Raw genomic sequence first — 19,449 nt, 5'->3', positions numbered from 1 at the left:
ACCTACCACTGGCCTGTCTGTATATTGTGTTGTGGGGCAGCATAACGAGACAGGGCAGGAGTGGTGTGTCAAACAAACGGAGCCGTGCATCCGTGTTGGCTCACGGAGCAAACACATACATAATAGTAATAATTCATAAGGAAAACTCTCTGCACTTGTATGCCTCAACTTTTTGGTACAGTTTTAAATGTTACCTTTAATGTATTAGGAGCTGAGGACATAGCTTAGAGGTAAAGCACTTGCCTATGAAGAGTGAAGCCCTGGGTTTGATCTCCACCACCATCACCAGAAAGAGTTTACTTTAAAAGTATATTGGATACCAGGCTTGGTGGCACATGCCTTTAATCCCAGCACCAGGGAGGTAGAGGGAGGAGGACTATTGTGAGTTTGAAGCCACCCTGGGACTACAGAATGAGTTCCAGGTCAGCCTAGGCTAGAGGGAGACCCTACCGCAAAAAGATCATCACCACCAAAAAAAAAAAAAAAAAAGTTTGTTTTAAAAGTGGGTTGGCCCAGCACCCGGGAGGCAGAGGTAGGAGGATCACCGTGAGTTCGAGGCCACCCTGAGACTCCATAGTGAATTCCAGGTCAGCCTGAGCTAGAGTGAGACCCTACCTTGAAAAACCAAACAAAACAAAAAAAAAAAAAAAAGAAAAAGGAAGTGGGTTGGGCTAGGCGCGGTAGCATATATGGAGGCAGAGGAAGGAGGATCACCAGGAGTCCAAGGTCAGTGTGGGCTAGAAAGTAAGTTCCAGGTCATTCTGGGCTAGAGTGAGACCCTGCCTCAAAAAAAAAAGTGTACGGGGTATTTTTTAATGAGTAAAATTAGCCTCTAACATCATATATAGAAACTAATTCAAGATGGGTCACAGATATAAGTTGAGAAGCTAAACCTATAATATTTTTGGCAAAAGAATAAAAAAAAAATCTTCAGAAACTTGGGTTAGACAAAGAGTTCTTATTCAATATCAAAAACACACTCAATTGGCAAATCCAACTGCATCAGAATTTTAAAACTTTTTTGCTTCAAAAGACATCATTAACAAAAGCAAAAAGCCAAGCCACAGACTTCCAACAAAATGTTTGCAAATCACATTTCTGATAAAAGGCTTCTAACCAGAATAAACAACTCTTAAAATTCAATAAAAATAAAGCAAATAACCTTATTAAAATTGAACAGAATATTTGAACATTTCTTCAAAGAAGACATTCACATGACTATCAATGAAAATTATCTAACATCATTCATAATTAGGAACTGCAAGTAAAGGCCCAGTGAAATGACTCTGCTAGGCTACTGGAACAGCTAGGCTAGAGAAGCAGCAATAATCAGCGTTGACAAGGACATCCCAAAATTGGAACCCTCCTATACTGCTGACGGAAATGTGTAATAGGCAGTTTGTGAAACCATTTGGCAATTCCTTAAAAAATTAGACACAAGCTTTCCAAATGACTCGGCAATTCTATTCCTAGGAATCTACCCAAGAGAAAGGAAAATGCATTTCCATACAAAGACATGTAAACAAATGTTTAGAGCCACATTATTCATGGTAGCCAAAACCCAGAGTCAATCCACCAACTGATACCTACACAAGCAAAATACAACCTCTTCACACAAGGGAATATCACTCAACAATTAAAAGAAACTGAACACTAACATGCTTCAATCTTATGAACTTCAAAAACACTGAATTACCTGAAAGAAGCCAGATGTTGAAGGACAATACATCAGATCTGGTGTGGTAGCACACACCTTTAATCCCAGTACGTGGGAAGCAGAGGTAGGAGAATTGCTGTGAGTTTGAGGCCACCCTCAATAGTGAATTCCAGGTCAGCCTAGGCTAAAGCAAGACCCTACTTCAAAAAAACAAAACAAACAAACAGAAAAAAGATAATACATCAGGCTGGAGAGATGGATTAGTGGTTAAGGCATTTGCCTGTGAAGCCTAAGGACCCAGGTTCATCTCCTCAGAACCTACATAAGCCAGATGCACAAGAGGACGCATGCGTCTGATGTTCGTTTGCAGTGGCTATGGGCCCTGGTATGCCCGTGCTTGCTCGCTCGCTCGCTCTCTCTCTCTCTCTCTCTCTCTCTCTCTCTCTCTCTGTCTCATAAAAATAAAATATTTTTTTAAAAAGATAATACAACATCTCATTCCATTTAGATGAAATGTCTGGGAAATGCTAACTGGTAGAGGAAGAAGGCCCAGCAGCACTTGCCTAGGGCTGGGATGGAAACAGATAACAGCAGATATCATTCACTGAGGCAACAGAAATATCCCAACATGGCTTTTGGTGATACTTAATACAGTTCACCAACATCACTGAATTAGATAATGACATTAGACAAATTTTATGGGATGTAAACTTGCACTTCAATAAAAATTATTCTAATGACACAATGAAAGTATGTGCAATTAGGAGATAATAGTTTATAAAAGTTACTATATATTTTGTAAAAAACTAAAAGAATTCAAAGGTTCCCAACACAATGAAATGATAAATTCTAAGGAGATGGGCATCCAAATTATACAGATTTCATCATTACATATTATGTACACATATCAGATAATTACACTGCACCTCATAAGTATATGTAATTATTACATGTCATTATAAAAATGAATTAATAATTTTTAAAAGTTCTTAACAAAAGTATAAGAAGGAAGACAGGGTAACCATAAAGTGGAGAAAATGTGCAGATTCCCTGCTACTGCTTTTTAAAATATTTCATTTATTATTTGAAAGAGAGAGAGAGAAAGAAAGAGATAAAGAGAGAATGGGTGAGTCAAGTTCTCCAGCCAGTGCAAACTCCAGACACATGTGTCATCTTGTGCATTTCGCTTACATGAGTACCAGGGAATTGAACATGAGTCTTTAAACTTCACAGGCAAGTGCCTTAGCCACTAAGCCATCGCTCGAGCCCCTATTATTGTTTTGCATGAAGTGTCCCCCAAAAGGCTCATGTGTTGATGTGGACAGTCACAGACAAGTGACTGTATCACAAAGTCTCAAAAATATTCAGTGGATCAGTCCACTTACGGCTTCATAACCTGATAGCATTGTCAGGAAGATGTAGAAATGAGGATGGACTTGGCTAGATAAAGCAGGCCATGAGGAGGGTGACCTGACAGGTCGATCTTGTTCCTGGCAGCCCTGGTCTCTTTTCTTCTGCTTCCTGACTCTCATGAAGTGGGCAGCTCTGGCACACTCTGCCCTCCACGATGGCCTCTCCAGCGTGATACTTCATCTCATCTCAGTCCATAAGCAACTGAGTCAACCAACCATCAACTAAAGCCTCTGAAACTGTAAGCCAAAATAAATCTTAGCTTCTCTCACCTTGTTTTCACTGGTGGTATTGTGTCACAGCAAACAGAAAGTGGCCAATGTCCCCTTCTCTCCCATTAACTCAGGGGTCAGTGTGATCACCAATCTTAAAGTTGATGCCATGTACCATGGCCCCTCAACATGTAAGGAGAAGGGTGTTCCATATCTAATCCAATCAGGAAGAAACATGGGGAAATGACAACCAATGAACATTCCACATATCACTTGATCCACACTCCTCACAGTGCCCAGGTGACAAGGAGAAAGCAAGAAACAGGTGCCACATGAGAGGAGTCGGGGACTGAGGAGTGAGCGCTGCAGGTCTCTTGGCCCTCTTCCCAGAAAAGAAGGTGGAAAACTGACTGATCTCAATTTCCTTGTTTTGCACACTGTGCCACAATTGCACAAGCTGTAGGCCCTTAGGGAAAGACGGATGAAGGGTATACAGGGCCTTTTGAGCTATCTTTACAACTTTTCAATACACCTAAAATTCTCTCAAAATGAACATTTTTTCGAGAATAAAAGAACAAAATTACTCCAGCAGTCTTTTCTAAAGGCTAATCATACCTCCAGGTTTGTCAAATAAAATCCATCATATAACATCAATTCCCCTAAGTCATTCTTATCACAACCTAATTATGAACAAGAGCTGAGGCAGTAATAGGACTGCACTAAATTAACTGCTCATAATCAAAACGTCCAAGGAAATCATTGTGAGTAACCCTAGCAATAATCTCATACATTCTACCCATTTTTGAAAGGTTTGAAAAATGTAGAAGATGGATCTGGGGCGATGGCTCAGTCAACACGCATGGGAAAGCTGGGCATGGTAGCAGAGACAGGCAATCCCCAGGGCTTGCTGATTAGCTTATGTGGCCAAATCAGTGAACTACAGGCTCAGCAAGAGGCCCTATCTCAAACAACATGGCGTTGTCAGGCATGGTGAGACATGTCTTTCATCTCAGACCTCAGAAGGCTGAGATAGGAGGATTGCCATGAGTTCAAAGCCAGTATGGGATACAGAGTGAGTTCCAGGTCAGCTTAAACTATTGTGAGATTTTGCTTCAAAAAGCTAAAAAAAAAGCTGGGGGGGGGGTGGAGAGATGGCTCAGCAGTGAAGACACTTGGTTGGGGCTAGAAAGATGGCTTAGCAGTTAAGCACTTGCCTGTGAAGCCTAAGGACCATGGTTTGAGACTGGATTCCCCAGGACCCATGTTAGCCAGATGCACAAGGGGGCGCACACATCTGGAGTTCGTTTGCTGTGGCTGGAGGCCCTGGTGCACCCATTCCCCACCCCCCCCCTCTCTCTCCCCCTCCCTTTCTCTCTCCCTCCCTCCCTCCCTCTTTCTGTAGCTCTCAAATAAATAAATGAAAAATAAACAAAAAAATTTTAAGACACTTGCAAAGCCTAATGACCTGGGTTCAATTCCACAGTACCCACATAAAGCCAGATGCACAGTGGACCATGGTTTAGAGGTTATTCACAGTAGTTAGAGCCCTGGTTGCTCATTCTGTCTGTCTCTCTTCTCTCTGTCTCTGCTTGCAAATAAATTAATAAAATATTAGTTAAAAATACATAGTGCACAGCAATTAAGGAAGACACAATGTCTACCTCTGGCCTCCACATGCACACACATGTGCATGCACACACACACATGCATACATGAGCACCTGCAGAAATACACACACCCATACACATATGAACACACACACATGCACACCACACACACACACACAGACAAACATACAAAAACATATAGCAGATATCAATTTCAATCCAACTACTCAAGGACACCTGTCTGCAGTTTATGGGGTTTCTGTCAATCCCAGAGCAAATGTAGATCAACACACACCACCAGGCAGCTGTGACCAAACAGAGTCAAGAACCATGGTTCCCTAATGCCTTTTCTTTCTGACTGCATTCTGTCCAAAGTCACCTTTACTCTTGCAAATTTAAAGCACATTTCACATGCAAAGTATCCAAAGTCCAAAAGGAAGGCTCTGTTATATGAGGATGATCAGTTTTGGGGAAAAGGCCATAGGAACACATAAACAGAGACCACAGCTCACAGCAAGCCGTGCTGGGTCAGGGTAGGCGAAGCAGGAGCTCATCTCAACATTCACCCCAAGGCCATGGCAAGATGAACTGGCCAAGCTACCATACTGTGAGGTGATTTTAACCATTGATGCTGAAGGCAGAAAATAAAGGCTGGAAATCAATACACTGAGCATCAGGGCTTAAAATACCGGCCAAGAACAGAAGAAAAGAAATGGAAAGGGGCCTGGGGAGATGGTTCAGTAGTTAAAGGCACTTGCCTGCAAAGCCTGGTAGCCCAGGTTCAACTACCCATGGAAAGCCAGACAGGCATTCATTTGCAGAGGCAAGAAATCCTGGCATGCCCAAACACAGATACCCACACCCACACAGATCTCATGCACACACAACAAATAAATAAATTTTTAAAAAATAAAGGAAAGAAGATTGAATAAAATTAATGAGACAAAAAAATCAAAGATACAACAGAAAGGATTTTTTTTTTAATTTGAGTTGCAAAAGTAAAAACAAAAAGTAGAGATGAAATACAGAAAATATATTAAAAATTAATATAGAAGCCTGGTGTAGTGACTCAAAACTTTAATCCCAGCACTTGGGAGGCAGAGGTAGGAGGATCGCCACAAGTTTGAAGCCACCCTGAGACTACATAGTGAGTTCCAGGTAATATGGGCTAGAAGGAGACTCTACCTCGAAAAACAAAAAAAAAAAAAAAATTAAAATAGATATGCTACTAATGATGTGACAGAAATTTAAAAGATAAGAGAATATTTTAATCTACTCACTTTTTAAGTTTCATTTATTTGTGTTTATTTGAGAGAGAGAGAGAATGAATGAGCATGCCAAGGCCTCCAGCCACTACAAACGAACTCCAGACATATGGGCCACCTTGTGCATTGGCTTATGTGGGCCCTGGGGAATAAACCTGGGTCCTTTGGCTTTGCAGGCAAGTTCCTTAACCACTAAACAATCTCTCCAACCCTTAATCTATTTTTAAAAAAATTTAAAAAACATTTCCATAACAACACAACCCACCAAAACTGACTCAAGGGAAAAAGAAAAAGAGTAAACTGTCCTATTGCAAGGCTGAGTCAGGTAGCTTTGGCTGATAGGCAGTTAGACAGGGGAAAGGCTCCCAAGGGAGAAATCTTTCCTGCATTACCCCCCTCCACACACAGACACCTCAGCTACAGGACTGGAATTCAGATCTCTCTCTTGAGCTAACACTCCACCCAGGTGGGGGTGGGCCCCTTCCCTGAGCCCAGGTCAACTGTCTTTCACACAGGTATGCCAACCTCTTCCAGAGCCCTGACTCCAAATATGTTACCTGAGCTCATGGAAGAGGATACCCTTTCCAGCTCTACAGCTGTCTCCACACCTGGTTCCCTGGTCACCTAGGTCTTTCCCATTCTTTTTCTGTTACTATTTTTATGTCATTTCTAAAAAAGATATTTTATTTTTATCTATTTATTTGAGAAAGAGAGAGAGAGAGAATGGGCATGCAGGGCCTCTAACCACTGCAAACAAACTCCAGACGCATGTGCCACCATGTGCATCTTGCTCACACATGATCTGCGGACTGAACCTGGGTCCTTAGGCTTCATTAACAGCTATGCCATCTCTCCACCCAGTCCTTTTGATTTCTTTGAAAGCACACACCTCTGTAGACAAAAACTCTTTTCATAATTTTGTGTCCAGGCCCCCATGAGGGGGGGGGAGTGATTCTCAGACCATGTGGGTGTATCCATTCTCCTTTCCTCGGTTTTCAAGCCCTCCCACTCCCTGGGATCCCTGATAATTCTCAATAAAAACATAATGGTGTATAAATTATCCTTCTCAGCCTGGTTTACCTCTATTCGTTTGTTTAAAATAAACACGAACTCAGAGTTTGGAGTTTAAGAACCTTTCTTGAACCCCCAAACCTTATTACACTATGTGCATTAAAACATTAAATCAGCACACCTTTAATCCCAGCACTTGGGAGGCAGAGATAGGAGGACCACTGTGAGTTCAAGGCCACCTTGAGACTATATAGTAAATTCCAGTTCAGCTAGAACTCCTTAGCTAGAGTGAGACCCTACCTCAAAAAAAAGAACATTAAATCAGTAGCTAAAAACCCTCCTGCACTGAACACATGAGGCTCAGGTAGTTTTTACAATAATTTCTACTAAACTTATAAGGAACACCTCCCAGGGAACAGAAAATGATAGAACATTCCCTTCTTTTAGTCTATGGATGATAGGGTGAAATATTTTATGGAACAAGAAAAGGATAGCCAAGGGCAAGAAAATGAATAGGTAAATACCAGTCATTTTCATATTAAAGACAAAAACACACACATGAATACTAGCAAGTTAGACTCAACAAAATATACCAAGTTAACGTAAGTCACTGTGGGGTGGAGGGAGGGGCTGGACAGTGTAAGGGCCTGGTTCTGCTGGAGGAAATGCATGATCAGTTGGGAACCTGTCATGGAATGACTGGGGACATGGGCTAACACAGCACACTCTAGAGGCTTCTCAGCCAACAGCCTGGGCCAACCAGAAGAAGGAACTCTGAGGGGAAAAGGGAAAATTCTTACAAAGAGTAAACAACTTACAGCCCAACAGGCTGCCCCCTAACAATGATGCATCCCAAACACAATAAAAAAGAAGGCTTGCTTTAACAGCGTGAGTGACTTCTTGGAATACCTAAGATAGAATTCACAGATGGCCCACCAGGAAACGAAGGGGGGGGGACGGGGGCAGGCAGCCAAAAAGTAACCGAAGAAACTGAATCTGCTTGAAAAAGAGGTTTGTCAGGAAGGAAGAAGATTAAGAAAGATAAGTGGCGAGACGAATGCCATAATACACTCCCTGCCCAGCTGTTTGTGAAAATCAAAACGGGATACCAGAAGAGTTCCGGTGTGGACCAACAGCCGTACAAAACAGCCAAGTGCCAGCGGGAGTCCCGTTCTCACCATGGGGCTGGGCGGCACTCGCATGGGTCTTGTCCTGAGAAATCCCGAGAGGGAAGATACTGGCTGCTACAGCTATAAGGGTCTCTGTGGTATGTGAAGAAGTACGACTCCAGGAGCTGGGAGATGGCTCGGTAGGTAAAGCATTTGCCACACAAGCAAAAGGGCCACAGATCCCGGCAACCACATAAAATGCCAGATGTGGTGGCATGCGATATGATATCCCGTGCTGGGAAGGTGGAAACAAAAGGATCCCCAGGGCCTCCTGGCTAGCTTGTCAAGCGGAATTAGTGAGCTCCAGGTTCAGGGAGATCCTGTCTCAGAAAATAAGTCAGAAGACAAACAAACAACAACAAAAAAAAAAAGTCAGTGACTAAGAAAGACACAGACATCAACCACTGGGCTCCTCACATATGCACACACATGTACACGCAACCACATGCAAAAGGTGAGTGAGGAGGAAGAACAAAGGAAGAGAAGGAAAAGGAAAGAGAAAGAGAAGGGGAGGGAGGGAGGAGGGAAGAGAAGGAAGGGGGAGGAAAGAAGAGGAGGGAGTACAGTTAGGGTGACTGGAGCCCTGAAAATAAAAGGGCAGGAAAACCTTCACTTGCTAGAAATCAAAGATGATCTGACTTCTTATCCTAGTTCCCTAGACCAATTTTTCCACAATCAGGACCCCTCCTGAGAGGGAGATCTTTCATAGGATTTAAACATTGTGCTGGGCCAAGTTCAGCCCCTGGAACTTGGTGTCAGGACTAGCCTCGCCCTGAGACAGTCCCTCGCCCTAACCAAGCAGCTGTCTTTCTGGTTCACCTGAGCCGGAAGACAGCCCCCAAGGTTACAGATACATTTGCAAGGGGAGGGCAGGCCCTCTGACCACTTGGGACCTTCAGCTGTGGGTGAACTTTTCCCATCTGCTGGGTCGGGACTGGCTCAGCCCAGGCTCAGCCAGGTTGAACGGAGGGGAGGGGCCCCTACCCCTTACTCTCCACATGGGATCTTTATTGATCCCCTCCCACTCCCGCATGGCAGGAGCTCCTTAAATTTTCATTCCTTTCTTTTTTTTCCCCACGATTTTTTCAGGTCCTCCACGTGGGACCTCTAACCACATGGGTGCCTTTCCTTGGCTCTGTACTTCCCTCAATAAATATAATACTTTAATAATTATCCTTCTCAGTCTTTTTTTATTCAATTCTTTGATTAAAATTAGAAACAAACCTAGTGTTTAGGGTCCAAGGGCTTTCCTGGACCCCGAGCACCCCATTACAAAAGGAGGAGAAAAAGAATAGCAACAGCAACAACTCTAAAAGCCCAAACGCAGGTCACACCATTACTTCTGCCAGTCAAGGAGAATGAGGGCAGAAGACGAAGGTATTTGGAACATTCCTCAGACAGACACCCAAACAAAACTCAAAAATAATAAGAATTAACACACTGATATGAGCCAACCCAAAACAAGACACACAGGGAGATAAACTTTAGTTACATTGTCTTCTCTGAAATTTATGTATAAAGAAATTTATGTGTAAGATCCTTTGTAACTGAAAAATGGAAAAATATTCAAAAGAATGAAAGTGAATGCTTACCTCACACTACAGAGAAAAAAATTAATTCAAAGTGGATGAAAGACCCAAAAATAAGATAAAAATCTTAGGAAAAAATAAAGGACAAAAGCATCAAGGTTTTGCAATTGCCAGTGCCACTTGAATATGGCAGCAAAGGCGCAGACACAGCAGAAACAAGAGACAAACTGGACTTCCTAAAAAGTTTTGAATTTGGGGTGGAAGAGACGGCTTCACAGTTAAGGAGCTTGCCTGTGAAGCCTAAGGACGCAGGTCGATTCCCCAGTACCCATGCAAGCCACATGTACATGGTGACACATGCATCTGGAGTTTGTTTGCAGTGGCTATAGGCCCAGGTACATCCATTCTCTTTGTCTCCCTCCCAAGTAAATAAATTAAATTATTTTTTAAAAAATTAAATTTGGTACATCAAAAGATAATATCTGGACTGGAGAGATGGCTCAGTAGTTAAGACACTTGCCTGAGAAGCCTAAGGACCCATGTTCTACTCTCCAGTTCCCACATAAGCCAACATGCAAGTTGATGCAAGGTCACACAGGTGCACAAGATGGTGCACACGTCTGGAGTTCAATTACAGTGGCTGGAGACTTGGCCGATTCTCTCTCTCTCATTAAAAAAAAAAAAAAAAAATTACAAAAAAAAGACAATATCAGTAATATAAAAATATAATTCAGAGAATGAGAGAAATCATTTGAAAATCATCTGTCTGATAAAGGAATGACTATGATATGAGTGTAGCCCTGCCCTAATTCACTTCTTTAAAGTGATACTGTTAAAGGTAGAGCCTTTTTATTTAAAACAGCTTCAGCTGGGTATGGGTAGTACACACCTTTAATACCAGCACTCAGAAGGGAGAGGTACATGGATCACTGTGTGTTCAAGACCATCAAGTGCCAGGTCAACCTGGGCTAGAATGAGACCCTTCCTTGACAGATGATAGATAGCCAGATAGATAGATGATTGACTGATTGATAGATACATACATACATACATACATACATACATACATACATACATAGATAAGACAGCTTCTGGAAGCATTCTCTCATCTCATTGCCATGTGAAGATACAATATGTGTCTCCATCAGTCGATATAGCTGCATGCCATCATCTCAGAGCCAGAAATATATGAAATCAAGCTAAGTGTTCATGGAATGAAGGAGGGACAATCAATGGTGATGGGGAGAGGGGGGAGGTTAGGACCATGAATACTCTCAATAAAGTAAAAAGAAATGTAAAATAAATACCCAATGGAATATTTGTCAGCCTTAAAAAGGTAAGAACTGGGCTGGGTAAACAGTTCAGCAGTTGAAGGTGCTCACTCCAAAAGTCTGCTGACGCAAGTTCCATAACCAGAATTCATGCAAAGCATGTACACATCTATAAACTCAATGCATCCACAGTGATAGGAGGCGGAGCCAGGAGAATACCAAAGCTAGACTGTCCTTCCCAACAGTGAAACAAGAGACCATGTGTCAATGGAAGAAGAGGACTCCTGAGGATGTCCTCTGACCTCCACAACATGCATGCTGTGGCGCATACACACACACACACACACACACACACACGCACACATGCACACCAAAGCAATAGTTTCTCTTGAGATAATGGTTGAATACGCAGGATGTTGTAATAAAAGAAAAAAATCCAGGGCTGGAGAAATGGCTTAGCAATTAAGGAGTTTGCCTGCAAAACCAAAAGACCTAGGTTCAATTCCCCAGGACCCACATAAGCCAGATGCACAAGGTGGCACGTTTGTTTGTGGTAGCTAGAGGCCCTGGCATGCCCATCCTTTATGTCTCTCTCTCTCCCTCTTTCTTTCTCTCTCAAATAATAAATAAAATACTTTTCTAAAAATCCAAGCACAGAAAGACAAATACCAGATGCTTTCACTTAGATAGGGAATCTTAAAAGTACTCAGAAACAGACAGACTGGTAGTTACCAATGGCTAGTTGCAAGGAAGGATTGATTAGAGAGATATTAGCCAAAGGACACAAAATTTCAGGAGGAATAAAATCAAGAAATTCCCTGTACAACATGGCAACTATAGTTAATCACCATTGTATGTTTGAAATTGCTGACAGGGCAAATTTTAAATGCCATCACCACAAATAACTGGTAAGCATGTACAGTGCGTGAAATGTGAAGTGTCCCCCACAGGCTCACATGTTTTGAATACTTGATCCTCAGCTGGTGGCAATTTGGGCAAACTGTGAGGCCTTTGGGAGATGGAACCTTAGAGGAGGCATGTCACTAGGGACAAGCCTTAACACTTGTTAGTCCAGTCCACTGGGTTGAGCTACCTCGCCCAGACTACCTCCCTTCCACTGATGTGGAGACGTGACCCAGGCTTCCTGCTCAGGCCTGTCCTGCTTTCCCTGCCCTGATGAAACTTCCTCTTGGACCTATAGGCTATTATAACCCTTTCCTCTCGTAAGCTGCTTCTGGCCAGGTGTTTGCTTCCAGCAACAAGAAGGTAAGTACAACAGTATGTAAGGTAAGGGATACTCATTAGCTTGATTGAGAAAATCAGCACTTGAAAACAAAGCTGGTCTGCAGTGATGAGACTGGATGGGCACACATCCTTCCAGTTAAGGAGCAAGGCAGTATCCTGCCAGCTTCCCCTGCACCCTTCCAATGTCTTCCAATCCTGCAAGTCCAGAGTGTGCTTCTGTTCTTTACACACTCATCTCTGGGCAGCGGGGCCAGGGCACCAAACATTACATTCTTATCACTCCATGTTTCCCTTAAAATCCAGACCATGACACAAGAGACTCCTTCATGGGGAAAACAGTGTGCGTAGTGACTGTGGTCCTGCATGTCCTGAGAAGGTGTACAGACAAGCGCAGGTGAGACCAACTTCTTGACATCAGTGCAATACCCGTGGTCACTTACTTGTCTAGGCTCTTTATCACTGCATTTACTGTTTTCAATTGCCATTCTTTTTCTTATGCCTTTCATCCTAGTTGGGTTTTTAGAAATCTGGATTGTGAAGTTGTTCTTTTTGGACTTTTATACACAAGCAGAATATTTATAAGCTCTGTCTTAAATCAGTCTACAATCCACTTCCCAATTCAGTATTTGATTCCCTTGAATGTTAGCAGTCTGGTGTACTGATGGTTTAAGAACAAAGTTAAACTTTATTAATTTTTATTATCTAGAGAGAATTTCAGCTGAAAATGACTAAAATAACAAAATGACTAAAGTATCAATATTTTCTACAATAGGCAATTATAGAACCATCAAACTGAGGTAGAAATTCAAACCAGCCTATTAGCAAAATATTCCCAAAGAGAAGTCTACCTGAAAATATCTATTCATTTTACACAAGTTGCCCACTTATATGAAAACGGAATGTGATCTTCAGCAATAAAGAGGCACAACCCTGCGATGCGTGGGCTGACTTGGGGGATCTCAACAGACTGTGCTGAGAACTGGATTTGCAAAAGCTAAGTGATGCACAGGCCCATGTGTGTGACAGTCTAGAGAAGACAAAACTACAGTGACGGTGCAGTAACCATTAGTCACCAAGGGTAATGGGTATGGGGGGGGGGCGGTCAGGGCTGATTCCTAAGCAAAACCATGAAGGTTGGGGTCAGGAGATGAAATCATGATTAATTTTCAGTTTGATTGTAGTTATGTAAACCTATATATGTTAAAATTGGTAGATCTGAAGGCCAAAGAAGTCAATTTTAGAGACTAGAGAGATCACTCTGGTGGTAAAGTGCTTGTTTCTAAGTATGAGGACCTTAGCTTGATTCCGCAGTACCCACAGAAAATATCAGAGGTGGGAGCACAACCCTACTGTCCCAATGCTGGTGAGGCAGATTATCCAGGCTTGCCAGTCTAGCCTAACCAGTGATCTCCAGGCCAGTGGATACACTGGCTCCAACAGAAGGTAATACCCAAGGCTGTCCTTTGGCATGCACATGCACAAGCATGCACTTGCATATGAACACACACACATGAACATACATACATACATGCATCAAATATACATACACACATAAAAGCAAACAAACAAACAAACAAAAACAGGAGCTGGGAAGTTGGCTCAGCAGTTAAAGGCACTTGCTTGCAAAACGGGGTTCAATTCTCAAGCCACCATGTAAGCTGGATGCAAAAGCGATGTAAACGTCTGGCATTCATTTGGAGCGGCAAAAGGCTTTGGTGCACAGGCACACGCACGCACGCACGCGCACACACACGCGCACACACACACACTCAAAGTATTTTTTAAATTAAAAAACAAACAACTGAGACTGCAGAGATGGCTTAATGGTTAAGGCACTTGCCTGGGAAGCCTAAGGACACAGGATTTACTCCCCAGTACCCACATAAAGCCAGATGTACAAAGTGGCACATGCATCTAGAAGTTGTTTGCAGGACAGCTTAGAGTGCCTATTCTCATTCTCTCTCTCTCCTCTCTCTCTTTCCCCCTTGCAAATAAAATATTTAACAGAACACAAAAGGTCAGTTTTACTCTATAATAACTTTCAAAAATGTCATTTAAAGTTCACGTACACACACACACACACACTCAAAGAAATATGCTGAGCATTTGCTTAGAAACGATGTAAAATGATGTTCCTTGACATACAATGGGGTTATGTTCCCCTAAAAACAAAACACAAGTCAAAAATACAGTTTGGTTTTTGTTTGTTTGTCTGCTTTGTTTTTTCCAGTTAAGTCTCACTCTAGCCCAGACTGTCGAGGGTCAGCCAATGCCCTCAATGAGGGTGTAGCTGACTGGGAGCTGGGATCTGCTGTTTCCGCCTAATGCCCAGTGGCTGTCGTGGGGAAAGCTGCTGAAAGTCCCTCATGCCCAAAACCCTCCGACTTGACCTTGACAGACATATACCTAATGAAAAGCACAGAAACCTGATCACATGACACTGAGGAGAGTCGGGGGAGGTGGCGGGAGTTCTTCCATCCAAGACAGACAGCACATACATACAAACCCAGAACACACCTCAAAACCAAAATCGCCCTCTAACTCCAACGACAGAACACGTATGGGAGTTTCCTAGGGAAATTTGTTACTAATATTGAGAATTTGACAATAAGCAAATGGTGGTGCTAGAAGCAGGTGGGTCAGAGATGTTGCCAGCCTTTGAAAGTTAAACTATTAAAGCTACTTTGAAAGAGAAGCCAACCCCAACAGTAAGATGTTACTCCCACACTTACCCTCGTCACTGTCCCTCAAAAGAAGTCCCGTTGTCCAATCTAACCTTGTTTTTGGTGGCCAACTCCCTGTCTTCTGAGGTAATGTCTATAAATCTTGGCATCCAGGGTGCTTCCTGCCACACATGTCAGCTATTAGCAATGGTATTTTTCCTGACACATAATTGGTAACATTAAAAAAAAAAGTCAGACCATTGTCCTTTGCAGTCACTGTACACCATTAAGTCACACGTATTTAAGGAGGCATACAGCTCTGCCTGGGGGGGGGGGGGGGGAGGTCAAAGGCCAGGCTTTATAGCCTATCCCCTGAGACTAGAAAGGTGAAATGAAATCCACGCCTTGGGTTTATTTACACAACAGTTTAATTAGCCACTTCCTGCGAGAGATGATTCCACAGAGCACTCCTGCTGAGGGGAGGCCCCAGAAGAAGACAGACACCCAGAGTCCCCACCACCTGCCCTCACCTTTCATTTTGGTTGAGTAAAATCCAACTGCTGCTCCATTTCTCCACAGGATCTTGGCCTGTTCCTTCGCAGAGTGAGGTAAAAAAAACATGCCCTCATCATCCAAACTTCTCTCTAATCTTCCAAAAATAATGACGTTGAGAATGAAAAGCACAATCCTTTCGCCAAAGGACCGAACCTTCGATTTAAAAACAAAGAACCACGTGAGAGCAAGATCTGTAAGGAATGCTGTTGGGGGGGGGGGTTGGCCTGCAGACAGGGGTCGGGCTGCATCTTCTGCGGCAGAATTCTTTCTGTGCGTCTCAACACACGGACCCAGCACCACAATGCAACCTCCGGGAGTGTCAACACTGGCAGGGAAGGGGGGCAGGGGGTTCCTGAGTATGCAGAGCCGCAGCCATAGACTGCACAGTCACAGAGTAAAGAAACAGGAAGTCGCCTCCAAGGCAGCCAGTTCAAGTCCATCCCAACAGACACACTGGCTGCGTTTGTCCTGACATAAACCCAGTCTGCCATTTTAGCAGCAGCAGGATCCTGGCCCCAAAATCCTGGCTCTGGGAGAAGGAGAAATAATTGCAGATATCAATTGCCACATCAAAAGCAGCTGCATTTCAATAACTTGTGACAGATTTTGAACACATACAGGAGAGTTCCAACCCCTCAAGGCCCGCCCTGTATTCAACTATAAAAGAGAACATTGCACCCATGGCAAAGTCATCCCAAGTAAGGAAACCATCTTGTGGTCAAAGTCAGGCCCACAGAGTTGGAAGCTCTCTCATGCACAAGTCAAAGTGACGGCATGCTCCTGTCTGTAAAGATTCTCTGCGTGTGTGTGTGGCCCATAAGGGCAAATGGGGGCCGGACCTCAGGGCCTCCCGCCTCTGAACAATAGTAGGCAGCTCCCTGGATAAGTCTGGACCTGTCCTCTGAATCCCCCACACACAGCCTTCCAGACACGAGCAACTGATGAAATGTGGCAGAGAAGATGAAACTGACTAGCTATCGTGCACATTGTATTGTGCCACTGTATTTTCCTCCGACAACCACGCTAAGTGACAGCCGACGTGCTGTGTGTGTGTGTGTGTGTGTGTGTGTGTGTGTGTGTGTGTGTGTGTGTGTTATGCATGTCCACATGTAACCACATCCACCAAGCACTGAGTTGTGTCTTATACCCACATGTTGTCACTGGGTTCTCACCACCCACTCCGGAGGTCCTGGTTTACAGGTACAGAAACTAAACTAAAGGTCAAAGGTGATTACATCAGGGCTGGAGGGATGGCTTAGTGGTTAATGTGTTCGCCTGCAAAGCCAAAGAACCCAGGTTCAATTCCCCAGGACCCACATTAACCAAACACACAAGGTGGCACATGTGTCTGGAGTTCTTTGTGGTAGCTGGAGGCCCTGGCATGCCCATTCTCTCTCTCAATCTCTCTCTCTCCATCTTCCTCTCTGTCAAAAAATTAACTAAAATAAAAAAATATTCTTTTAAAAAAAGGAGATTACATTCATCAGTTTCCCTGCCTCATTCCAAAGAGATCTTGAGAAAACTTGACCAGGGATCCATCAAGAGCAGGAGGGACCTAGTAATAGCTTCCCTACTGCTATTTAGCTAGATGGATACATTATGCCAAACAAATAACTCTCTAAATATTCATGACTAAGCTCATACAGTAGTACTATTTGCACTTTTGATTAGAGATACTTCTCATTTCAGATGGCAGTGACTATTGGGAGATTCAAACCAAAGTCCTGAGAAGTGACAGCTGAGTGGTCAGAGCTGAGAGACATGTGTATCACACCCTAAGGCTCAAGGACCTTTAGGGAAGAGGTGGAACAGAACGTAAGAGCCAAAGGATGAGGAGAAGTGCTTTGGAATACTGTCTTCCAGACACCAAGTGGGTGCTGCATTCATGACTTCACAGTGGCTGTCACTACCTATCGAAGATCTATATAATATGAGAGCTAAAAACAAAAAAAAGTGATGACATCAAAATAGAAGAGGTACTGGGCTGGAAAGATAGCTCAGTAGCAAAGGTGCTTGGCTGCGGGCCTAACAACTGGGATTCAATAGCCCAGGTCCCAGGTAAAGCCAGATTCACAAGTAAAGCATGCATCTGGAGTTGAATTGCAGGGGCTGGAAGACTTGGCATGACCATTCTTTGTATTCTCCTTAGCTTCCAAATTAAAAAATAAGGTTTTTTATATATTGAAGAGGTACTAGTAAGAAAAAAAAAATGTTCTGTGGAGTGGAAGACAAAAGAGGGGAAGGTAGTGAGATGGAATATGACTAGGGTACTTGATATGTGTGTATAGGTTATCAAATAAGGCTTTAAAGAAAAGGCTGGAAAACCAACTGAGAGTTCTTGAATCCCAGAACTTCACACCTGCTCAAGGAACACCGAGGGCTCCTGCGTCCCAGAACTTCACACCTGCCCAAGTAACGCCCGAGGGCTCCTGCGTCCCAGAACTGCACACCTGCCCAAGTAATGCCCGAGGGCTCCTGCGTCCCAGAACTGCACACCTGCCCAAGTAACGCCCGAGGGCTCCTGCATCCCAGAACTTCACACCTGCCCAAGTAACACCCAAGGGCTCCTGCGTCCCAGAACTTCACACCTGCCCAAGTAACACCCGAGGGCTCCTGCATCCCAGAACTGCACATCTGCCCAAGTAACACCCAAGGGCTCCTGTGTCCCACAACAACACACCTGCTCAAGTAACACCCGAGGGCTCCTGTAATCCAGAACAGCATGCCTGTTCAAGCCTAATCTGTGGTGCATCCCTGTCTGTATCCTCATCCATTACAACTTTACTCTGGGAACAAAGCATTCACTACAACCGTCAGTGCTTGATTAGATATTTATATTTTATATAAATATCTATATATATTTTTTATATTTTATATTCTTGACACCATCACCATCATATTTAGTTATGGGATCTCTATCTGCATTTGCTGGAATACCTGAGCCATTTATTCATGTTTTGAGCCTCTTACTCCCACAGACCAAGGGAGAAGATAACCCACGTGGTCTTTTCTAGATCTAAAAAGTGTCATTTTTCAAATGCTAAATATTAAAAATAACAATGCAACTTGTTGCCGCCAGCATGCAGCATAACATTTCAGTGTCAAAAAATATATTAATTGGTCTTTAATGTAAGATATCTCATTTTTATCTGGAGTCACCTATTAGAGGAGGAAAAAATTGTGAAAATCTAGCCAGCTGTGCATTGAGAAGCCACCACTCATTCTATCTCAGACAGTGGAAGCTACATGAAGTTCAGACTTTAAAAAGAATTAGCTAGTCTAAAAACACTGATGATGTCATGTCGGCATAGGGGTTATATTTTTTGACTTGCAATACCAAAAGGTTCAGAGGGAAAACCCAGACAAGAAAAGTAGAGTGCATCTGGAAGAAAGGAAATATCCAATCAAAAACTGGCAAGAGAAAAAATAAATGCATTTAATTTGTCTAATTCTGTTACAAGAAGAACACAAAAATGTGTGGCATGTGATCTTGACTTAGAAATGCTTCTGAAAACATAACTCTAAGATCCATTTCTAATCCCTCATTAGGATCATAATTATGTTAACAGGGAGAACATTAAGAAAGCTTTTTCTGGTAATTTGTGAAAAATAACTGGCTAAGAAACAAGCTGTAATTAAAAGAAAAATGAAAAGAGTAAAGACAAAGTTGAAGATGAAGAAAGAAAATGTCCCCATGTGTGGAGAGAGGTGTGCTACAGAACTTTACAAGATGCCTCACTAAGTGGAAATAATGTCCAAATCTCTTTATGTTCACAACATACACCACATTCTCAGAAAATTGGGGGCAAGGTTCTTTGTTGAAACATAGAATTAAAAAACTGAAGCTGAGGCCGA

General features: G+C 43.0%; 1 protein-coding gene across 1 annotated transcript in view; it reads right to left on the bottom strand.

Annotated features, from left to right (window-relative positions):
• Positions 1-19,449, bottom strand: part of LOC101609573 (protein FAM169B) — an 80,996-nt gene that overhangs the window by 15,500 nt on the left and 46,047 nt on the right. Inside the window, exon 6 of the mRNA XM_045146098.1 lies at positions 15,570-15,747. Within this exon, the coding sequence (XP_045002033.1) occupies positions 15,570-15,747 (178 nt within the window). The remainder of the gene's footprint in view (positions 1-15,569; positions 15,748-19,449) is intronic.

The sequence above is a fragment of the Jaculus jaculus genome, chromosome 3 (genome assembly GCF_020740685.1).
Source record: "Jaculus jaculus isolate mJacJac1 chromosome 3, mJacJac1.mat.Y.cur, whole genome shotgun sequence".
NCBI classification, from domain to species: Eukaryota; Metazoa; Chordata; class Mammalia; order Rodentia; family Dipodidae; genus Jaculus; species Jaculus jaculus.
The sequence above is the reverse complement of the archived record's forward strand: the minus strand, read 5'-3'. Positions and strand labels throughout refer to the sequence as shown.